Below are 22,569 nucleotides of genomic sequence, written 5' to 3' on the forward strand. Positions count from 1 at the left end.
TCTTTAAAAATATCTACTTTTTATTTTATGTGTATGTGAGTCTGTTTGGATATAACCACATGCATGTTTGCATCTGGAAACAAGAAGAAGGAATCAGAGCCCACAGAGACAGGGTTACAGTCAGTTGTAGGCTCCCCGGTGCGGGGGCTGGAAACCAAACATGAGTTCCCTGGAAGAGCAACACGCTGTTAGCCACTGGGCCATCTCTCCAGACTCCATTTATTTTTAATCTTTTAAATCCCCTAACTCTAGCATTTGGGCAACAGAGAATTTGTCTCTGGTGATTGTGATTAAAACTGAAAATCTCAATTGATAATATTCACAGTTCCCACTTACAGGGGCCAGTTAATGTTGTCAGCTTGATAGGGTTAGAATTCCTAGGAAAGCCTCCAGGCCTGCCTGTGAGGGGGTATCTTGTAGATTAATTGAGATGGACGGGTGAGCATAAAAATGGCTGACTGGGAGCCTAGATCTCTCTCAGAAAGCCAGTTAAGCAGCCCACCTGTGCTGTTTCCTGACCTCAGATGAAAAGTGCCCAGGGACCTGACGACGTCGCAATCAGGAGTTTCCTATCATGACAGCCTCTTACCTGGAACTGCCAGCCGAAATAATCCCTCCCGACCTTAGCTTGCTTTTGCTGTTAAGTGCAAAGACAGGTTAGTGCATCTTTCCGTGGTAAATGTGGGCCTGGATTGCGGATTGAGTTTGAACCTCAAAGACCGTTTTAAGAGTTGGTGCAGTGGAGAATCACAGTTGCAAAGCCATGAATACTTTTTGAATTCGATGGCCAAATGTTTAAGTATTGTATTCATGAATACGTACTTCCTACAAAAAATGTTTATTAAGCCCCAGGAACCTCCAACATACAGCTAGAACGCAAGTCCTGTCCTAGCAACTCAGTAGCACAGCCTTTCTGCATGCTCAGTGGAGATACGGAATTTTCTAGTCCTCCCTGTCTTCCTTGTTTTTTTCTTTTGGTTTTTTTGTTTGTTTGTTTGTTTGTTTTGTTTTGTTTTTTTGTTTTTTTAACAAGAACTGCTGACCCCTTCCAAGTAGGACATGAACAGATGAGAGACAGAAGAGTGGGCACATCTCTGAGTCTAGCGCCCATTTTGAACCTAGCTTTCTGGCTTCTGGTACTGTTACTAATTAAACAGGGAGGGGGGATGGTATTTATAATTTTAAAACATTTTTGCATTCCTCACTCATTTCAGATGCAAAGGACTTTAAAGGCAAAAACCACAAGAGGGTGTATAGTAAACAGGGCCTACTTACCAAAGGAGGTCACATAAAATTAAACAGCACTAAAGAATAAATAGTTCATACAGTCCAGGGGGGATAAGCTATGCAACCACAAGTAAAAATTAAAACCATATTCCACACAGTAATCGGATTTGTATAGCACATCTGATTCATTCCCACTCAGTGCCAATGCCCCGCTAGGTGCTGAACCAACACGTGTAGCTGGGCTGTGCCATCGAGTAGCTCCGACCCTGGGCTGTCTCCCTCCCCCTTCCAGCTGACCAGCACACTGTTAGCTCCCCCTGGACTTCCAACACCAGAAGTGAAAGCAATATGAGCTGGTGCATTGAGAGCCTAGATCTCTCTCAAATGAGCAAGAAACTAAAAGTTCGTAGATCGGATCTTCACTATGGTACTGGCTGGTTTTGTGTGTCAACCTGACAGAAGCTGGAGTTATCACAGAGAAGGGAGCCTCCCTTGAGGAAAGGCCTCCATGAGACCCAGCTGTAAGGCATTTTCTCAATTAGTGATAAAGAAGGGAGGACCCAGCCCATAGTGGGCGGTGCCGTCCCTGGGCTGGTGGTCCTGGGTTCTATAAGCTGAGCAAGCCAGGGGAAACAAGCCAGTAAGTAACATCCCTCCATGGCCTCTGCATCAGTTCCTGCTTCCTGACCCGCTTGAGTTCCAGGACTGACTTCTTTGGTGATGAACAGCCATGTGGAAGTGTAAGGTGAGTAAACCATTTCCTCCCCAACTTGCTTCTTGGCCATGATGTTTGCGCAAGAATAGAAACCCTGACTAAGACAACTGTCAACTTAACTGGATTCAGACTCCCCTTGGAAACCCACCTCTGGGTGTATCTAGAAGGGTGTTTCCGGAACGATCTGACTGAGGAAGGAACACCCACCCTAAAAATGGGCAATGCCTTCCGGTGGGCTGGAGTTTCCTGGGGAAAAAAAAAAATCCACCCCCTTCTACCTGGCTGTAGAAATGACCTAACCAGATGCTTCACACTCTTGCTTCTGTGACTTCCATGAGTGCACCGTACGCTCAAACCTTCCCTTGCTTTTGTAGGCCACTTCTCATTTCAACTCGAAAGGCAACTGACACAATGCTTGTTTTCTGTAACGTTCTCTTGTGTCTTAGAAAAACACATTTGTTTTATTCTATATGAAGAATTCTTCTTTCTCTTCACCCTGGACTGGCAGATGATGGGGACATTTTGAGATGGCCTTCTTCGCACCGAAGTCCCTTTGACCAGGAAGTGACAGCGGGCGGGGTCTATCCTTCAAGACTCCTTGGTTTGGGAAAGTAGTTACCTCTAAGGAAGAGCCTGACAAACAGCGAGGTGGCTGGCTGCTCCGAAAACCCCTGGGAAATCTGCTGAGAAAAGATCGCCTGGGCTCGGAATTGATGATGGTGAAGCCAGTGTCAACGTTTGTCTCCGCCTCGAGCTTCTCAAAGCCTCTCTCCGTAAGAGCATTCATTCCCATCTCGGGTTCAACAGGGATCGACAGTCGGCGCTGCTGCATGCCTGAAGAGGAGCTGTCGGCCAGGGTGGACCAGCCAGACCTTCTCCACAAAGGATCCCTAGCGTTTTCCCATGTCCCACTGGGCTGTGGAAGCTCCAGTGACTGCACTTTGAACCTCCGGCTCCTGCTCCTCCTCCGGCTCCTTGGCTCCAAGGTTCTCTGTGTGGAGATGGAGCTCAACCTGGAGTCCTGCGGATGCGTGTCACCTCTCAAGCAGCCATTCAGGAAGGAATGCTCACCATTTTTAATGCCAAGTCCTGGCTTCGGCTGGACCTGTGGGACAGGAAAGGAAGGAGCAATGAAATAGGGTTTTTCACTGACTCACTTCCAGAAGCACCATGTATTTTGTCCACCCTCTGCTGTGCCACACCACAGCAGACTTTTCTGTCGAGCCATTTGAGCTGAGGTGAGGCATCAGTCTTATTCTAAAGATCAGTCCTGGCTCCAAACAGCTCACTCTCATTCTCAAACTTACTAAGTTCTTGACAATGCTAAGACTTTAGGAATGAAATGACCACTAGGCACTTCTGGTAGATCTAGTTGCTTGAACGCTCGCAGAAGTTCGCAGGTGTTGCACAATGACATCACCAGATAAGTTAAGCGATGTTTTACACCAGACAATAATCAAAGCCTGTGGCCACAGTGAAAATAAGGACGAGAACGGTAACTCAGCCTCTTGACGCTGTGGTACCGCTACTAGGTTATGCTAATAAAGATATCCCTCTTAGATGTGCCTAAAACACTTGGGCACCCGGGACAGGCTAATAGGCTAGTACCTTTTAAAACAAATATTCCTTATTTTCTTGAGGTGCCATTTATACATGACAGAGCTTACATTGTCTGAGAAAACAGGAAAAAAACAAAGGCTACTCGCATGTATGCCTTAGCATTTTAAAATCACACATATCACATTGTGGTTCCAATCATGCTGGTAAGTCAGCAAGAACCCTGTTCCACAGGAAGCTGCCCTCCCCTTCCACAGGATGGAGTTCATCGAAACACCTTCTGTCCTTATATTGCTGGGAGGTTCGCATCCCAACTCTATCACAGCACTCTCCCAAAATGATTTCTGGAAGTGACAATTTTCACCATAGGATTTGATATCTAGTAGTACCTCTCTGTAAGTTATTGTTCAAAGAGTCCTCACAGGCACCTACAATAACACGGGTTATTGCCATTGCTCTTGCTTGCCCATCAGAACTAGACAGTAAGACCCTATTGCTAATAGCAATACAGTTTGTGCTGCTGTCTGTAGGACATAGAGAAACCAACTGACTAGGAAACCTGCTGCCTGCTGGATAGTGCTGAAAAGTGCCACACAGGCCAGTGGGGGAGAAATGACATCAGTGGTCTTCTCCAGTGTTCGACCCTGTATGCTACAATACCAATTCTAGGTGAAATATACCCCCTTGTTCAATGGGAGAGTGTTGAGAAATGCTGTATTAGGAACACGGCATGAGCCTTGCACTCAAAAACCCACACCAACTATGGTTACCTGCACAAATCATGCCAGTCAAAATTCCAGCACAGCTTGGGGCGTGGCACATGACCCACCCACCCCCGCCTAAAGAGCTTTCAAAGAGGTTGGTAGCAGAGAAATTCATGTGTCCGTGAGGTTCAGGGTGAACTCTCTGTGCTTTATGTGCTGACTTCGATGTGAACTACCACCACCCTAAAAATAGTCTTTGAAGAGGAAAAGAGAGAACTGGACTTTTGTCTTCCAAAACAAGAGGGCAGAAGTTGGGGGGTGGGGAAAGGGGGGGACAGAAAAGCAGGTCTACAATGAGTCCGTCATTGAATGCACACACAAAGTAGTTCTTTCTTTTCTTTTTTTCTTTCTTTTCTTTTTTTGCAAACGACGGGCATACATACTCTCTTCTAAATTTTCTCTGTGATAGAAATAGAGAAACTGCAAAATCAATCCCCTAAAATAACAGGAACATCTTTTCTTCTTTTAGAAGTTTCAAATACGTCCCGTGACAGGGTCATGTAGTGACTGTCTCGACGTGTAGATAGCGGCCCAGATACTTGGCTCAGCAGAGCTGCCAGAGAAGAGCCACAAATAAACAGTGTGGCTGTGTTTCAATGCGTTTCTATTTGTGGAATGTGAATTCTGTGTCATTTTCATGTTTCATATTTCTTTTCCAATCATTTAAAAATGGAAAGCTATTCTTAGTTCCTGGCCTGTAATTGTCCAATCTTTCCTGTCTCTAGAACAATGAATCAATGATTCTCATTCATTCTCTCTGTGTCTCTCTCTCTCTGTCTCTCTGTCTCTCTGTCTGTCTCTGTCTCTCTCTCCCTCCCTCCCTCCCTCTGACAAAGTCTTCATTCTAAAATTCTTTACCTGGAAGCCCAAAATGTGGAGCATCTTACTGAAGAAGCTTAGAGGCTATAACACAGGGTTGACCCTTGACTGCTGGACCTTCCTCAGTTCTAACTCCCACTTCCAAATCTATCGGCTTTTTTAAATTATAGATTAAAACCCACAACTCTGGAATGTTTATATGCCACCCATTGGCCAAGCCAATTTACTAAAGACCTGTACACATCTAGATGCCCAACCCCAACCCACCAATGAGATTCCAAGATAGAGTTCACCTGAGACCATTTCTCTTGCCTGTATCAGTCACTGCCAGCATGGAGGAGCCTTGATGGATGGATATTGGCTGCACCTTAATGTGTGCCCTTTGATAAACCCATGAGAGACCCTTCTATCCCCAAACATCACTCCACACTCCAATCACCTGGGAATCATTTAAAAAACTTTAACACCTCAGCTCTGAAAGTCAGGTGCATCCGGATAAGGATGTAACATGAGTACTTAAAATGTTCACATGTCCCTAGTGTGTCTTCAAACACATAAGCAAATCTGGAAGCCACTTCCACAGAAGAACTGTGTCTGGGGAGTTGTGTGTGGACAACTGACACCCCACCACACCTGCTGGTCACTGCATCCCTGAAGCTCTCTCTTCATTCCGTTCTCCCTCCCTCCTCTCTGTTCCTCTTCTCTCCCTTCTCCTCCCCCTCCCTTTCTGTCTTTCTCCTCCATCGACTTGTTTTCTAGAAAAATATCTTATTACAGGTTGGATATCTCTTATTCAAAATGCTGGAACCAGAAATGTTTCTATTCTTGTTTTTTTTTTCATTTTTTAGGCTTTTTGAATGCACATGATATCTTAAGGATGGGTCCAAAATCTGAAGGCAAAACTTACTTGTGTTTTACTTATATCTTGTACAACATGACCGTAAAGTAATTTTACACATTGTTGATCTAACTGTCTTGTCATACATGACATCACACTGAAGGTCAAAATTTTCAGACTGGGGAGTGTTTCCTTCAGAATTTAATATTAGGAGTACTCAACCTGAATAAAAGTAGTAAAATTAATTCTATAAAATGTATAAAATATAGAAATGATGTAATTATAGAAGTGTATAAAATAAAATGTAAGGTCTCCTACCTTACCACAATCTTAAAATAATCCAAATTCCCACTCTTTAAAGAAAACTATTCTGCTTCTCCTTTCAAAAATTTAAGGCAAATCCACTGGAGAATTCCCCGGAGCCTGCAAAGAGCCCGGCTCCCATCTCTTCCTCTTGCAGGATCTTTGAACATTATATTATAACTGCATATTTGACCTAAACGACATCCTTTTCTTCTAGGAATTGGCATGGTTTTATTCCTGCTCAGAAATCATTGGGGAATAATGTGGGAATACCCAGTCTGGAGAAACAAATGCTTACTTTTGACTCTGCAGCCCCATTTCACTTTCTAGCAACTGCCATCAGAAAGAGAAGTGGCTTGTGTGTTAGCTTAGGATTCTTCTGATACACATCCCAGAGTGTGTCACAGACGCATACTTGGAAGTCTGTGTCTGTTGCAGCATTTACACAACACCCATTCTGTTGTTGTTGTTTTTGTTTGTTTGTTGTCTTTTTATTTTTGTTTTTTGAAACAGGGTTTCTCTGTGTAGGCCCAGCTGTCCTGGGACTCATTCTAATAGACCAGGCTGGCTTTGAACTCAGAGTTCTACCTGCCTCTGCCTCCCAAGGGCTAGAATTAAAGGTGTGGGCTATCACCACCAGCTCACAACAGCCAATTTACAGGATCGACCTGTACCTATTAGATGAATGGATACAGAAAATGTGACACACATGCTCGCAATGGAGTTCTCATCAGCTGTTTGCAGAAAATGAACACAATTGGGGATTATCATGTCAAGCAAAATAAGTCAGATTCAAAGAGAGATATATCATGCATTTACTCATTTGTGGATCCCTACATTAATATATACATGTGTGTATGTATAATTGGAGATTATCATATCAAACACATCAAGTCAAACTCAAAGATATATATCATGCACTCTTTCATTTGTGAATTCTCTTTACATTTATGTATATATCAGATATTATAATTTTATTGTTATATATTCACCTTAGATAGTAGGTATCTATGACATATGCATTAGATAATATATTATATATTATAATATCATACATTATAATATAGATTTGATACCATGTTATAGTATCATTTCTGTTGCTGTGATCAAATACCTTGACAGAAAGCAGCTTATGGAAGAAAGGATTTATCTAACTTAAAATTCCAGGTGACTGAACAAAACACCAATGGCTTATGCTCTAAGATCAAGAATCGACAAATGGGATCTCATAAAACTGCAAAGCTTCTGTAAGGCAAAGGACACTGTGGTTAGGACAAAACGGCAACCAACAGATTGGGAAAAGATCTTTACCAATCCTACAACAGATAGAGGCCTTATATCCAAAATATACAAAGAACTCAAGAAGTTAGACCGCAGGGAAACAAATAACCCTACTAAAAAATGGGGTTCAGAGCTAAACAAAGAATTCACAGCTGAGGAATGCCGAATGGCTGAGAAACACCTAAAGAAATGTTCAACATCTTTAGTCATAAGGGAAATGCAAATCAAAACAACCCTGAGATTTCACCTCACACCAGTGAGAATGGCTAAGATCAAAAACTCAGGTGACAGCAGATGCTGGCGAGGATGCGGAGAAAGAGGAACACTCCTCCATTGTTGGTGGGATTGCAGACTGGTACAACCATTCTGGAAATCAGTCTGGAGGTTCCTCAGAAAATTGGACATCGAACTGCCTGAGGATCCAGCTATACCTCTCTTGGGCATATACCCAAAAGATGCCCCAACATATAAAAAAGACACGTGCTCCACTATGTTCATTGCAGCCTTATTTATAATAGCCAGAAGCTGGAAAGAACCCAGATGCCCTTCAACAGAGGAATGGATACAGAAAATGTGGTACATCTACACAATGGAATATTACTCAGCTATCAAAAACAACGAGTTTATGAAATTCGTCGGCAAATGGTTGGAACTGGAAAATATCATCCTGAGTGAGGTAACCCAATCACAGAAAAACACACATGGTATGCACTCATTGATAAGTGGCTATTAGCCCAAATGCTTGAATTACCCTAGATGCCTAGAACAAATGAAACTCAAGACGGATGATCAAAATGTGAATGCTTCACTCCTTCTTTAAAAGGGGAACAAGAGGGGTTGGGGATTTAGCTCAGTGGTAGAGCGCTTGCCTAGGGAGCGCAAGGCCCTGGGTTCGGTCCCCAGCACCGGAAAAAAAAAAAAAAAAAAAAAAGGAAGAATAAAAGGGGAACAAGAATACCCTTGGCAGGGAATAGAGAGGCAAAGATTAAAACAGACACAGAAGGAACACCCATTCAGAGCCTGCCCCACATGTGGCCCATACATATACAGCCACCCAATTAGACAAGATGGATGAAGCAAAGAAGTGCAGGCCGACAGGAGCCGGATGTAGATCTCTCCTGAGAGACACAGCCAGAATACAGCAAACACAGAGGCGAATGCCAGCAGCAAACCACTGAACTGAGAATAGGACCCCCGTTGAAAGAATCAGAGAAAGAACTGGAAGAGCTCGAAGGGGCTCGAGACCCCTTATGAACAACAATGCCAAGCAACCAGAGCTTCCAGGGACTAAGCCACTACCTAAAGACTATACATGGACTGACCCTGGACTCTGACCTCATAGGTAGCAATGAATATCCTAGTAAGAGCACCAGTGGAAGGGGAAGCCCTGGGTCCTGCTAAGACTGAACCCCCAGTGAACTAGATTGTTGGGGGGAGGGCAGCAATGGGGGGAGGATGGGGAGGGGAACACCCATTAAAAAGGGGAGGGGGAGGGATTAGGGGGATGTTTGCCCGGAAACCGGGAAAGGGAATAACACTCGAAATGTAAATAAGAAATACTCAAGTTAATAAAAAAAAAAAAAATCCAGGTGACGACTCATCATTCAGGGAAGTCAAGTCAGGAATTTGAGTAGCTAATCACATCATATCCACAGTCACATGCATAATGAAATGAATGCCCTCAACCCTATCTTCTTAACTGCTTGCTAAGTTCTCAGCTAGCTTTCTTCTCTTTCGTCTCAGACCCCATGCCTAGGGAATGGTACCACCCACAATGGACTAGGTCTTCCTATATCAATGAACAATCAAGACAAGGCCACAGATACGTCCACAGGTTATTGTGATGTAGATAAGGCCTCATCAAGAATCTCGGGCTGGGGATTTAGCTCAGTGGTAGAGCGCTTACCTAGGAAGCGCAAGGCCCTGGGTTCGGTCCCCAGCTCCGGAAAAAAAAAAAAAAAAAAAAAAAAAGAACAAGAATCTCATCCTAGGGCTGGAGAGATGGCTCAGCGGTTAAGAGCACCCGACTACTCTTCCAGAGGTCCTGAGTTCAATTCCCAGCAACCACATGGTGACTCACAACCATCTTTAAAGAGATCCGATGCCCTCTTCTGGTGTATCTGAAGACAGCTGCAGTGTACTTATATATAATAAATGAATAAAAAAAAAAAAAGAATCTCATCCTAGGTAGTTGTAGGTTATACCGACAGTGAAAATGAACCAGCACATTGTATAAGTAAATATGATATGAAAATACAAGTGAGATTGTATGGGGGTATTAATGGGAACTAGTGGGAATGGCAAGCATATGGAGATAGGAGAGGATGGGTATGATCAAAGTACATATATACTTGTATGACTGTGTCTTTATGAAACTCATCACCACGCGTAATGAATATGCACGTAGAAAATGTATATGGAATAGAGAGACAAACAAAGAACAAAAGCCAGTGAGGTGACTCGGTGGGTAAAGGCAATTCCTGGTAAGTTAGATGCTTCTGAATTTGATACCCAGAACCCAGGAAGGAAGAAAATGACTCCCTGAAATTATTCCCTGATCTCTACATATCCATAATAATGGCATATATGCATGTGTGTGAGCACACCCACTCTCCCTCCCTCCCTCTTCCTTTCTCTGTCTATGAATCTAATATGATAAATGAGTAATAAGTAAATAAAGCTTTGAAAATTAAAAAAGAGAATTCTACTTCCCCTTGCCACATAGATTAATTTCAAATTCCAATGAGATTCATCTTGAAGCCCAGCTATGTCTATGCCAGCAATCTCCCGGGCCTCCAGATTCATTGGGTCCTTCCGAACCAGCCCAATATGCTCTCCACTCGGTTCTGCTTGCCTGGCTCCTTGGCCGCTCCAGTGGATTTCCTCTCCTATAAAATGCTCTGTCTTTAAAACACCAAATTTTTGACACCAACACCATCTCCAGATTTCTGCCTCTTAGTCTTCTGTCTTTCTGCAGCCAATTTAAGGCCAAAGACTTATTGCTTTACCCATTTCCCTGCCACACTGGTCTCCCACATCACTTCCATTCTGCCATTCTCCCACCAAATACTTCCAGCCCTAGATTGAAGTCACACATCCACGTTTCTTTTTTTTTTTTTTTCTTTTTTTTTTTTTCAGAGCTGGGGACCGAACCCAGGGCCTTGCGCTTCCTAGGCAATCGATCTACCACTGAGCTAAATCCCCAACCCCCACATCCACGTTTCTTAACATGGGCTCAAGGTATATAGAAAAGCACATGGCTATGAACCCTGGTGCTAAGAGTTGGCTGTGGCTTCCAGCTTTAGACAGGCTGCACTCCCATCCTCCTGTTTCCTTGGTCACCTCTCTCTGGTTTGTACCCGTTAAACTATCCTGGAAGCTTTAGAGACACAACCTCCCTTTACTGTCCACTGCTGTCTCCTCCAAAGGGCTCACTGTCTTTGTGACAGAGAAACAAATACCATCCTTAATTACAGCTTGCAACTTTCTGACATCAAACTTACTATGACTCCATACATCCTGCCCATGGGGAAGTGCTCTGGGCTGAGAACTCCATTATCCTCTGTCTTCCCCGTCCCTATCAACTGATAGACACCCCAGTCTTCAACCATTTTTTCTCTTCACTCCCTCTCCTTTCCCCTCTCTCTCCTGCTCCTCACTCCTTTGGGATAGTAATAGGGTTTCTTGTGTCTTCTCTCTCTCCCTCTAGCTTGTTCTCTACTGCTCTTCAAACATTTGTTTCTAAAATTTGTTGTCTACCTGTACTTCTTCTATCGATCCCCCTCTTACGACCTCTGCCTATTCCCACCATGCCAAACTGCCTGTTACCATGGGCATCTGGAATCAGCTTTGTTGTTCGCTCCTAGAAGGACTTTCCCCTGTATCCCTACAGTGTTCTCTTTAAGTTTCTAGACCAACATACTCCTTTGCATTTCTCTCTTTCCCTCTCTGCCTTTTTCAACTCGCACAAAGATGGCTCTGTCTCAGATGATTCATGTAATATCACCATGGTCCACGGATGACCAGAGCCCTCTTTTTAAAAGAATTTGTATTTCATATGTATGTGTGACTTGAGGACATGTATGTCTGTGAACCATTTGTAGGCCTCTTGCCTGTGGAGATGAGAGAGACCAGATACTCCGGAACTGGAGTTACAGATGGTTGTGAGCTGCCATGTGGATGCTGGCAATTGAATCTGTGGCCTCTAAAAGAGCAACCACTGCTCTTAACAACTGAGCCATCTCGCCGGCTCCTCTGAGCCTTCTTATTCTAGAGCTGTGGTTCTCAATCTTCCCAGTGCTGCAGCCCTTTACTACAGTTCCTCATGACATGGTGCCCCCCAACCATAAAGACATCCTCATTTCTACTTTATACTTGTAATTTTGCCATGGTTACAAATCATAATGTAAATATTTTTTGGAGACATAAGTTTGCTAAAGGGGTTGTGACACACAGGTTGAGAAATACTAGTCTATACACCTATATACCTTGACCTAGACCAACCTCAGATATCTATGACTTAAATCATCAAGCTAATGAGGCTCACAAAAGCATAGCTATCATGCTAATCTGTGTCTTAAGCTTCATATCTACCTAGCCAACTCCCTTCCTGATACCAACCACTCAAATCCAGTCTGAAAATCATCTGTGTAGTGTCGTTTGGCCTAATGCTGTTTGGATTCTAATGGTTAATTTTGGTCCCCAAAACTGCTTATGTAGCTTCTGAGAACCTGCCCCCAGTTGGTTCTGATTGGTAAATAAAAATGCCAACAGCCAACAGCTGGTAAGGACAGACAGAGGTGGGGTTTAGAACTTCCCAGACTTGGGACCAGAGGAGAGGAGGAAGGAGGAGAGATCTGCCATGCAGGGAGAGCATGAAGGAGAGGAGAGAAGCCATGCCTGAGAAAGGTGGAGGGCAGGAGACATAGCCAGCATGCAAAGGAGCCTGGGAGAGTGCAGTCCAGAGGGCTGCCCAACTGGGCCCAGGGCAGCCACGGTAAAATATAGAAGTCACTAGTAACTCGGATTATCGGCGGGAGGTAAATTAACCACACAGAGGTAGGCAGTGGCCCAGCTATTGTGCTATTTAAGGTACATCCAAATAAAAAGGCTGTGTGTGTGTGTTTCATTTGCAAACATAAACCATTGGCGCAGGTAACAGTCAATTGACTCCGGGATTTATTAATTAAATATTTAATTCAACACATCTATATCACTGAATCCATCTTACCCTTCACAGCAACTCTGTTCTTCTGCTCTGTTGCCCTGATGACCACTGTTGCTACCCAAGCAAGAGCTTCCCCTGCCTCTTTTACAAGCTGTGGATATGGCAGTCACTATTGACTCTGCCTCCTGACAGTCCCCTCCTCATCCACTGCCACTAGCCTTAAAGCTTAGTGTGCGTCGTCTGAATTTTCCCCATTTCCCTTTCACCCCCACCAGTCCAGCTCTGCTCCTTGGGGTGCTTTAACCATCCTATAATGTCTTCCTGCTCCTCTCAAGATAAAGCAGAGTCCCGGATTAGCCTGCCTTGCCCTTCATCATCTGCAGTAAGAAGTCACTATAGCTGAGGCTTCATCCCTTTCTCCCTTTGAACTCTTCCGTCCCCTTAAGCACAACTTGCTCCTTTCCCATTGCTTTCATTCATCTATCATCCATGCTGTCTAGAAGGGCTTCCTTAGAGCCCTTTTCCTGGAAACTCTAATCTCTGTCACCTCCAAGTAGAGACATTGACTCTTCATGAAGGTCTTCTCAATGTCACTGTATTTGCATCAGGCAGCCTTACATGCCGACTTTGCCACTGATCAGCTGTGGGACTTTAGACAAATCACTTGATGTGTCTCGGCCTCGGATTGCTCACCTGTGAGAGAAGATAGTGAGTGCTGACATCCCAGGATTGTCATGAAGCTGAAAGGACAGCAGCACCTGGTATATGAGAATGTCACATACATCATGTGTCACCGTCACAAATACTGAGCTTTGCTTTTACAGACCTTGGTACTTGCCAGTTTGTTGTGTGTGTGTTGTATGTCTGCCTTCTCTGCATCTACCCCTGGACTCTGCCAAGGTCTCATAAATATCTTCACCATACATAGTGTCTCTAGAACTTAACACTTTGCCTCCAGCATAGTAAGTTCTTGTACAACCAGAACTTGTTAAACAGGTAAAACTCAGCACTTAACAAAATACAATGGATTTTGTTGCACAGAGAACTGAATGGAAATTAACTTGTATAGAAGCTACCATTTAGTTACCCCATGATGCAGTATTAAAAAAAAATTCAAGCCTGGGGCATGTTACTTAGTGGTTACACAAGCTGAGTATGTTCAAACCCCTAAATTCCTAAATACAGAAAAGAAAACTTGAAGTGAATATCTTTTTCTTTTTTTCCATACAGATGGATATTTCTGCAATCTTTCTAAGCTAGAGGGGGAAGAGAGAGAGAGAGAGAGAGAGAGAGAGAGAGAGAGAGAGAGAGAGACCTTCAATCTTTAGATCATATGGAAGAAAATTCTTGTCAATCTAGAAATGCAATGTGGTTGGTTGAAACAAGTAATTTCCAAAAGAAACATAATTCTGAGTGATGGGGACAAATCCCTGGAGGGAGGAAATAAATCTTCTCTTGCTAAAAAGACAGATGGAAATGCATTTATTGGAAATATGATCACTGGGAGCTCATCTTTCTAAGAAATTGAGCACAAATTTAAAACAATGTTTTCCCAAGTTCGGAAAACATCAGCAGCTGTGATGAACAGGGAGAACATCCCTGACACATTTGCAAGTTTCAACCTGAAAAACATGAGAAAATGCACCAGAGAAAACTCGACCATTGAGGGGCAGGCTTGTACTTGTGAAGGTAAAGAACACCGTGTCTCACTGACAGGTGGCTTTCACAACGGAGAGAATCTCTCCAAGATGGGGAAAATGGGAGTGTAGAGTCAGACGAGATAGAAATGAAGAAACTCTCAAGGAGCACCAGACTTACTGAAGAGTGAAAAGTCGTTTCCAATTAACTGTGTTTTAAAACCTCCTTAATCCACTGACAAACCACCAAAGCTAAACTGCTACTTCAAAGTAGCCAATACCCTGAGCCACACCTGCTAAGCACAGCATAACCCAGGTACCCAGTGAGTGCAGATATGAGAAAATGTGTCGTTGGGGTGAGTCAGGTGTAGGGATGGAGAATGGAAACCCAAGAATAAATACAAAGAAGAAGGGGTAATAAAGTCTGTGAATATGGGTTAGAGATGCAATTTTGAAGAAAGAAAGTCTGCAAATAAATTGCTTATTTCTGGATAAATAATATTGCATACTTCCACTTATATGAAATGCCTTAAAGGAGTGAATTCATGAAGACAGAGCAGAGCACCATTTGCCCAGCACTGGTAGGGAAAAGGAATAATGAACTCAACTTAGTGGGGATAGAGTCTTGGGTTGGGATGATGACAAGAAGTTTTATGGATGATATCACTTAGCAAGAGAGCTAATGGCCTTTTGACGCACTCAGGCAGCAAGCTTCTAGAAGTTTCTACATTACAAAGCACTTGCATGTATGTTCTTACATTTGATTCTCATAATACAAATCATACATGTCGGTGCTGTTCATAGGCTAAATCAGCCTATGAACTAGTTAGAATAGAAACTATTTCTCAGGTATTCACTCATAAAAGAAGGCATGTGCTTCCCACATACTAAGCAGTAGTTTGAATACTACCCTCATAGAAGTGAACTAGAAATGATGACTCCCTTCTTGATGTTAATATCCCATCATGGATCATATTTCTGATGACCTGGCCTCTGTCCATCTGTCCATCCATATGCCATGAGATCTTTCCTTTTACTGAACCTACATGCAGCCTCAGGCAATGTGCTATGTGTCCTGCAAAGAAGTATTGTACTATACTCTGTCTTTTCCATTGAACACACATTTCCTCCCCTTAGTATCTGGCTCCCTTCTGTGTCAGCAGGACTCCTCAACACTTCTCCGTAAGAAAATGTCTCCATGGTCCCCTGGATTTAGCACTAGAGACACTCAGGCCCTTTGCCCTATGGCAGGGTTATCTGTGGAGTGGTTAACTTGTGATTATGATCCTTCCAGTGGTCGCTGTTATCTTAGGTATTCAGCACTTGCCTCTTCCACACTGACCTTCATTGTCACCCCTTTATGACAATTCTGTACATCAGCGTGACTCCACACAGCATCTAAGGCAAAGGTCAGATCTTTGCCTCAGGACCAACTCCATTCATGACATTCCACCCTCTGAGTATAACCATCAATTCAGAGGAGAGAATCTAGTCTACATTGGTCCAACTGGAATCTAGTCCAGAAACTCCATTGGGCCATTTTAAACTGATTATAGAGCCAGGCGCAAGGTAGAAAATCAGAGAACTTGGTAGGCTATGTAAAGGCCAGACCACTTAGTTACAAAAGCCAGAGCATTCATCATCCATCCCTATTGTCCTAACATTGATCCCAAGAAAGTTTACATCCTAAAAGTTTTTACTTCATTCTAAGACGAACAATGGCCATACGGGAGCTATAACATGCCAACTTCTACAGCATAGCATAGTCTAGCCTTTTGTACTCTTTATTCAAACATTTTTAGGACTAGAAATGACAATAGAATTTTCTAGAAAACAATTCCTCATTTTGTCTGCAAAAAAAGTAGAGTGTCATAGATACAAAACAATCAAGAAGTGGTGGAAACCTAGTGTTCTGGAGTAGTGACGATATGCACAAATCCAAGGGAGGCCACAAGAATGAGGGATGTGAGCTGGGTCTCTACCTAACAGGTGTTGAGACTCCTGAATCATCCTGAGGCAACAGAGTTATTTCCATATTCCTTATTGGATTTCCTTTCACCAAAAAACTTCACAGTATTCCCCAAATTTGATTCAACTTCCAAAGTAACTAATTATATAGTAGAGTCTCCCGGTTAAACATCATTTCAGAATAGGAGCAAATAAGGACATGTTTCCTGCTGAATGCCAGAGACACTTATTTTAAGTTCTGGAGATTCACAAGAACCAAACGTGAAAGTTCAGATGTCCTGGAAATTGGGGAGTTGTACGTGAAGCATCTGAAAGAAAGAATGTCTCTCTGTCTGTTCTAAGCATGAAGTAATAAACTAGTCAGTTGCTTAGAGACCAAAATGTGTGTGTGGAGGTCAGAGGACAACTGCGTGGGAGATGCTTCTCACCTTCCACAATGTGAATCCTAGAGTTTGAACTCAGGTCCTCAGGCTTGACACAACCACTTTTACCAGCAGAGACATCTCTCACACTGGGTCAGTTTTTAAATTCTTTTCTCTGTTCAGACAAGGAATCCACAAAAGGAAACTGGATTCCCCAATAATATATCTGACAACGGGTTTTGGGGGTCCCTTCCCAGCTTTCTGAAGCTTTCCCTTTTGTGCACTAAATATGCCCTGCATTTTACTCAAAGGAAAAAGAGAAGAATTTAGGAATTATTTGTGATGGAATACATATAATTCATGTTTTATTAACTTAAGTCACAATTGCAACCTATTGTTATTGTGTATACTAGGCATTAGGGGAATAGGTTCTGATCACTTCCTAAGGACAGACACCATGAGATATTTGCTTTGACCACAATTCACCTCCTTCGCATTTATGACCCCACAGACTGCCACCACCCTACCCATCCCCTATGTCCCACCTTTGGGCGCCATCATTTGTCAGACAGACCTTAAGAGATAATAGACAAATCCTAGCTGTGTCTTGGACAAACAACTGTGCCTCGATCTTCTCATCTGTTAACAGGGGTGATAGTGACTCCAGGACTTGTTATAAAGATTAAATAATATTAGTGGTTTGAAAATCATAGTACAGTGCATAATATATGCAACCGTAGCTAAAATATAACCATGTGCATTTTTAAGTGTTATGTCCTTTCAGGCTGATCAACAACCTTAATACAGGAAGATGCCAGTATCACCTTCATTGCACTAAGGTCACAACAGCTACTAAGTGTGAAAGCTTAGCTGCCACATCATTTGCCAAAAGGGACAGTATATGGCAGCCATCATGGTTGGGTAAACATTTGGCTGTGTTTAGCATTAATAGGATGGCTGTAACGGGTGGTTTTCAGATTTTCTTTAGAAGTCATTCTGGGTGCTGAACTTGATTTGTGCTTAAATTGAACAGTGGTAGAATGTTGGAAAATGAAGCTAAGAGTATTACAAAGCTAACATTCCCAACGCCATTGCACCTGCCCTTTCTTGGGTCTGTAGAAAGAGCTCCTGACACTGTTGCCAGAGCCTCCATCAGTACCCTGTGTGGACCCATGGTACCTCACAAGCCAGCCTGTTCTTAAGTGGAACATTTCCTATTCTTTCTATCTCTTTTCTCAGTGTGCTTTCCACAACACTTTGGGCTTTATTCCATTTCTAAGGCTCCCTCCCAGTCACATGGTGTCACATGGTCTGCATGCAGACCTAACTTAAACAGCATGTTTTTTCTCCTCTATCTTTCTCCTCTGGACAGTTGCTGAGATTTATAGCTTGCCTGGCCTGAGGGGCTGCTGTTGCTTTTGCTGTGGCGGCGGCTTCTTCTTCTTCTTCTTCTTCCTCTTCTTCTTCCTCTTCTTCTTCTTCTTCTTCTTCTTCTTCTTCTTCTTCTTCTTCTTCTTCTTCTTCTTCTTCTTCTTCTTCTCCTCCTCCTCCTCCTCCTCCTCCTCCTCCTCTTCCTTTTTCTTCTCCCCCTCCCCTTCTCCTCCTTCTCCTCCTCTTACTTTTCCTCCTCTTCTTCCTTCTCTCCAAGAAATTTGTCTTTGAGTCTCCATTTGAGTCTGTTCTTAAATTCTTATATTAGCAAGACTAAGAACCACAACAGGAGACCTAAATTACCCCAGTGACATGTTACAATACTGGCAAAATGCTCCAAAATCTCCAATGACAATATTACTAAGTCTGAGTGAACAAGTGTGTATATATAGATGGGTGACATGCATGGTGAAGGTCATTCATGGGAAGGAGTAGCATCAGAGTCTTGGGTTTTTCTACTATAAGTTCACACAAATCAGATATTTCTTATCTGTCACATAAGTGCCTATATATACTCTTAGTTGCAGTATTTGATTAGCTTCTCACAATGAGCTCTATTTTTTTCATCTTTATTAAATTGGGTATTTCTTATTTATATTTCAAATGTTATTCCCTTTCCTGGTTTCCAGGCCAACGTCCCCTAACCCCTCCCCTTCTACATGGGTGTTCCCCTCCCCATCCTCCCGCCCATTACCACCCTCCCCCCAAGAATCCCGTTCACTGGGGGTCCAGCCTTGGCAGGACCAAGGGCTTCCCCTTCCACTGGTGCCCTTACTAGGCTATTCATTGCTACCTATGAGGTTGGAGCCCAGGCTTTGTGTCTCCCCAGACTTGCTGGTCTAATGAACCTGGGGTACTAACTACTTAGCATGGGCAAGTTTAAAACCTCCCTAGTTTCTTAGTATGCTATCAAGTTGAAAAACCTCTGACTAAATCAGCTCTAAGGCCCACTCCCATAATAACATCACACCTTCCCATGTGCTTGAGGGACTGTCCTGACAGGAATGATGCTATTTTAAAGAAATACCTGTGCCCTTCCTTTGGCTCTCAGACTAATGACACAGTGGATTCCAAGAAACTTGAATTTCTTCAGGAATCTCATGCTTCAGAGATGGTAAAGCTGGGACCTGAGGGCAGAGGGCAGTGGGGGTAGGACTGGGACTGGGGCTGGGGCTTGGGGACGGGAGGGAGTGTGGGTAGGAAGCATTTCACTTTCAGAAAGAGATTTTACCCAGCCTTGACAACTTGCCTGACTGTCCCGTAGAGGCTGGAGCTAAAAAAAATAGATGGATGATGTCTGTGACTACACCCTGACCAGGACTGCTTAGTTAGACAGGCTTACTTCTTCCCCTCTACTTAAACTTCATCCCAGGGGAGGGGGCTGTTGGATATCTTTACTTGTTCTCCCAATGTAGCCACTTTCTTTGTCTTCCTCTACCATTTGTCGTTTTAATTGGCCTACTGAAGGTCAAGGATCTGACCCTACCAACTCTGGCAAACCTGGTACATCGCAGAAATGTAAGAAATAACATACCTGCAGTAGAATCTTGTTGCCATCATAGTCCTGAGTCTGCCATCTCGTACTGCTGATGGGAACACACGGATTGGGTAGAAGAGGCACCAGCTGGCCGATCTCTTGAACCCTGAACTGCAGCACAGAAGACTCTTTTGGGTCTACTGACATTCCCAGAGGCAGCTGCTTCAGAGAGAGCTGCAGGCTGAAGCCCTCTGTGGCATAGAGGACAAAGAAACAGAAGTCACTCTTTTGCACAGTGGCGTCTCTCTGTAGGAGCATCTCATAGAGTCTGATGGCATCTTCGTAGTTATCAAAACTGCAGTACAGAGTCACCCTGAGGATATCAGTGCCACCATGCACCGGCCTCATGCCCCACACTGGCATCTGGTTGTGCAGACTGTAGAATTCCTGATTTGCAGGGAGATAAGGACAAGGCCTCCCCTGTGCGTGCTGGGTAGGGAAACCCTGCCAGGGTGAACGCTGTAGGAAGTCCAAGACTCGAAACAACCGTTCCTGTCCCAGGCTTTCCTGAAGAAAGAGCAAAACAGACATCCCTGGGAAGCGGGCCCTCCGCGGGTGGTACTTTTCCTGGTAATTCACTGGTCTGGCCCGTTCAGATACCAGGAAGAGACGCACCTCTGGGCAGATGCAATCCAGGAGTTGGTCCAGAGCCTGCTGCAGAAGCAAGCCGTTCCCAGTGTCGGCAAGAAGATGCACAGTCAAGGCTAGAGGTTCCTGAGTTTCATCCATGGCAAGCCTACCTGAAGATTATAATGAAGGCCACCCGGCAGCACCCTCGGTTCAGCCTTTTGAGAACAAGGCCTCACACGGAGCCCTCAGCCTCTAGAAAAACTTCAGCAACTTCTGAACCAAATTCTTCGCCGGATCACACGTGCTCCTGGTTCCTCCAGTGATCCAGCAGGAGTGTCACAAAGTGTGGAGACCGCTACACACAACAGCGGCCGCTCCACGTCATCCAGTCTGGTCTGCGAAGATGTAACTCTGTGCTTGGCTTTCTCAGGCTTTCCCCTGGGTTTCTGTTTGACCTAAAAACCTATAATGCTGAAACCCACCCCCAGTGGGTGGTTCTTACATTCAACTCAACAGAGGAAATGACCAGGCCGAAAGGAACAGGAGGAGGCTCTGTTGTGCTGATAGCAATCTGAGCTGTTACACTGAAGAGACATCCAGTTGGTGGACCACAATGGGCTCTGACTTCCTACTTAAATATCCTGATGTTTATAGTGGCCTGCCAGGCCACCTGAATAGAATGTCGTCTTTAAAACAACTCCCCAGTCTTATCTGCTTGCCGGCACCCTGTTTCTGATCATTTTATACTAAGTCACAAAGAGAGATATTTTGTCTACACAGTGTTGGGCTCACTGAAAACTGTTTGCCTACCTGAATTTAGAGTCTGGATGCTCTCAAAAGAAATTAAGAAACGAAGTCACCTTGGATTCATGCAAGTGAGTCTTCCTATATCAGCGGTAATTGTGTCTTCCTACTGAGGATCTGTTAGTAATCTGTCATAAAACCTCACATGAATTGATTTAATCAGCCAACAAGCCTACAACGAAGAGAGTAATTATTCCCCAGGTGCTGACAAGAAACTGAGGCATAGGAAAAAAACAAATCAAGTGACTTGCCCAAACTTACACAGTGAAGAGGCTGAGGGATTTGAACCCAAGGTAGGAAGGGCCCACATCCAGTGCAACCTCTCTCAGGCTGAGAAGGCCAGTCACAATTTCTTTTCTCTTGTGGTGAAGAAAAGCTGCCATGTCAACTTCCTCACTCACCTGTGGATACAGGCTGTTGAATCCTAAATAGAAGGATACCACCCCATTGACATCATCACCTAATCTGTTCCTAAATTCTTTAATAGGGCATAGTAGCAAATGTCTGTAATCCCAGGATTCAGGAGGCAGAGACAGGGGGATCATTGTGAGTTCAGGGCTAATTGGGCTGTGTAGAAGGCACCCTAGGCAATATATCGAACCCCTATTGTAACAAACAACAAAGAAAAATGCTATTCTGATAGTTGTGCTGTTGCTGGGTCTGGATAGGCATCGTTTTCTAAATGTGAATATGTTTTAAAGGAAGTATTAATGCTACAGAATTTGCTTTGGATTTCTAATTAGTTCAAAACCAATTTTTAACGACAGGGATGGCTTCCTCTAAGTTTAATATACGTGGGTTCCTTCGGTAGTGGGAGCGTTATGGTCCTGTGCTTTGATAATGGGCTCTGAGTACTCTAATTCTAAAGAGAGACACCTTTGCCCCTCCATAGCTAAGAAAGAAGCAGTGGGGGCAACCCCAGGAAAGGACCAGGAAGGAGTCTCCCAGCCGAGACTAAGTATCTGCTGGTTATACTCATAGTTCTCTACACTGTAAGACCCTCACAGGCGCGGGGGAGGAGAAATAGATTCTCTCTCTCCATGACTTGGCCAAGCTGTCAAACACTTCTCTTTTCTGATTTCTGTTCCCTAATTTTTTGGACTGCAGGGAAGCTGTGGTGGAAGGAGATGGACCTGCCCACTTAGTAATAGTACAATGACCAGATTTAAAGACAAAACTTCAATCCATGAAAAAGAATCATCTCCATCCAGATCTACCCACAATTTTAATCAATCGAATTTTCTAATTCTAAGATTTTTATATTGGAAAATTATAGAAATAAGATTTCTAATGGACAAGTTGATTTTAAATGTCCACATACAACTTAGTAATCAGACTCATTTTGCTTTAACTTTCTGGGAATCGTTAGAGGGTTAAAAAAAAGTTACAGCTCTCAAACTTTACGAGAGAAGCCACCTCTTAATTCATGTCACATGCTGACATTTGAAAACAATAACTCTCTTTCCTCGGTATAAGACCCTTTCCTCTCCCACAACCTGCCTCTTACAGAGCCATCTCTTCTGAGTCACTTCAGACCAAACCCTGGTGTTTGAAAGAACTTTTGAAATTCTTAAAATAGCAGAAAGAAC

At 43.6% G+C, this 22,569-nt stretch overlaps 1 protein-coding gene and 1 long non-coding RNA gene across 4 annotated transcripts in view; one reads left to right on the plus strand and one right to left on the minus strand.

The window, feature by feature from the left end:
• Fam124b (family with sequence similarity 124 member B) lies at positions 1-20,624 on the minus strand. 3 transcript variants are annotated; one of them, XM_087564390.1, is made up of 3 exons: positions 20,347-20,624; positions 19,604-19,797; positions 1-3,047 (listed from the first exon to the last, which is right to left on the minus strand). In XM_087564390.1, exons 2-3 carry the CDS (start codon positions 19,751-19,753, stop codon positions 2,409-2,411), a joined length of 789 nt encoding a protein of 262 aa, XP_087420516.1. In that variant the 5' UTR covers positions 19,754-19,797; positions 20,347-20,624; the 3' UTR covers positions 1-2,408.
• The window catches only part of LOC134480392 (uncharacterized), a 9,350-nt gene continuing 6,875 nt past the window's right edge, over positions 20,095-22,569 (plus strand). The window contains exon 1 of the long non-coding RNA XR_015629669.1: positions 20,095-21,051. This is a non-coding gene — a long non-coding RNA (uncharacterized LOC134480392). The remainder of the gene's footprint in view (positions 21,052-22,569) is intronic.

The sequence above is a fragment of the Rattus norvegicus genome, chromosome 9, assembly GCF_021556685.1.
Source record: "Rattus norvegicus strain SHRSP/BbbUtx chromosome 9, alternate assembly SHRSP_T2T, whole genome shotgun sequence".
Classification (NCBI taxonomy): domain Eukaryota; kingdom Metazoa; phylum Chordata; class Mammalia; order Rodentia; family Muridae; genus Rattus; species Rattus norvegicus.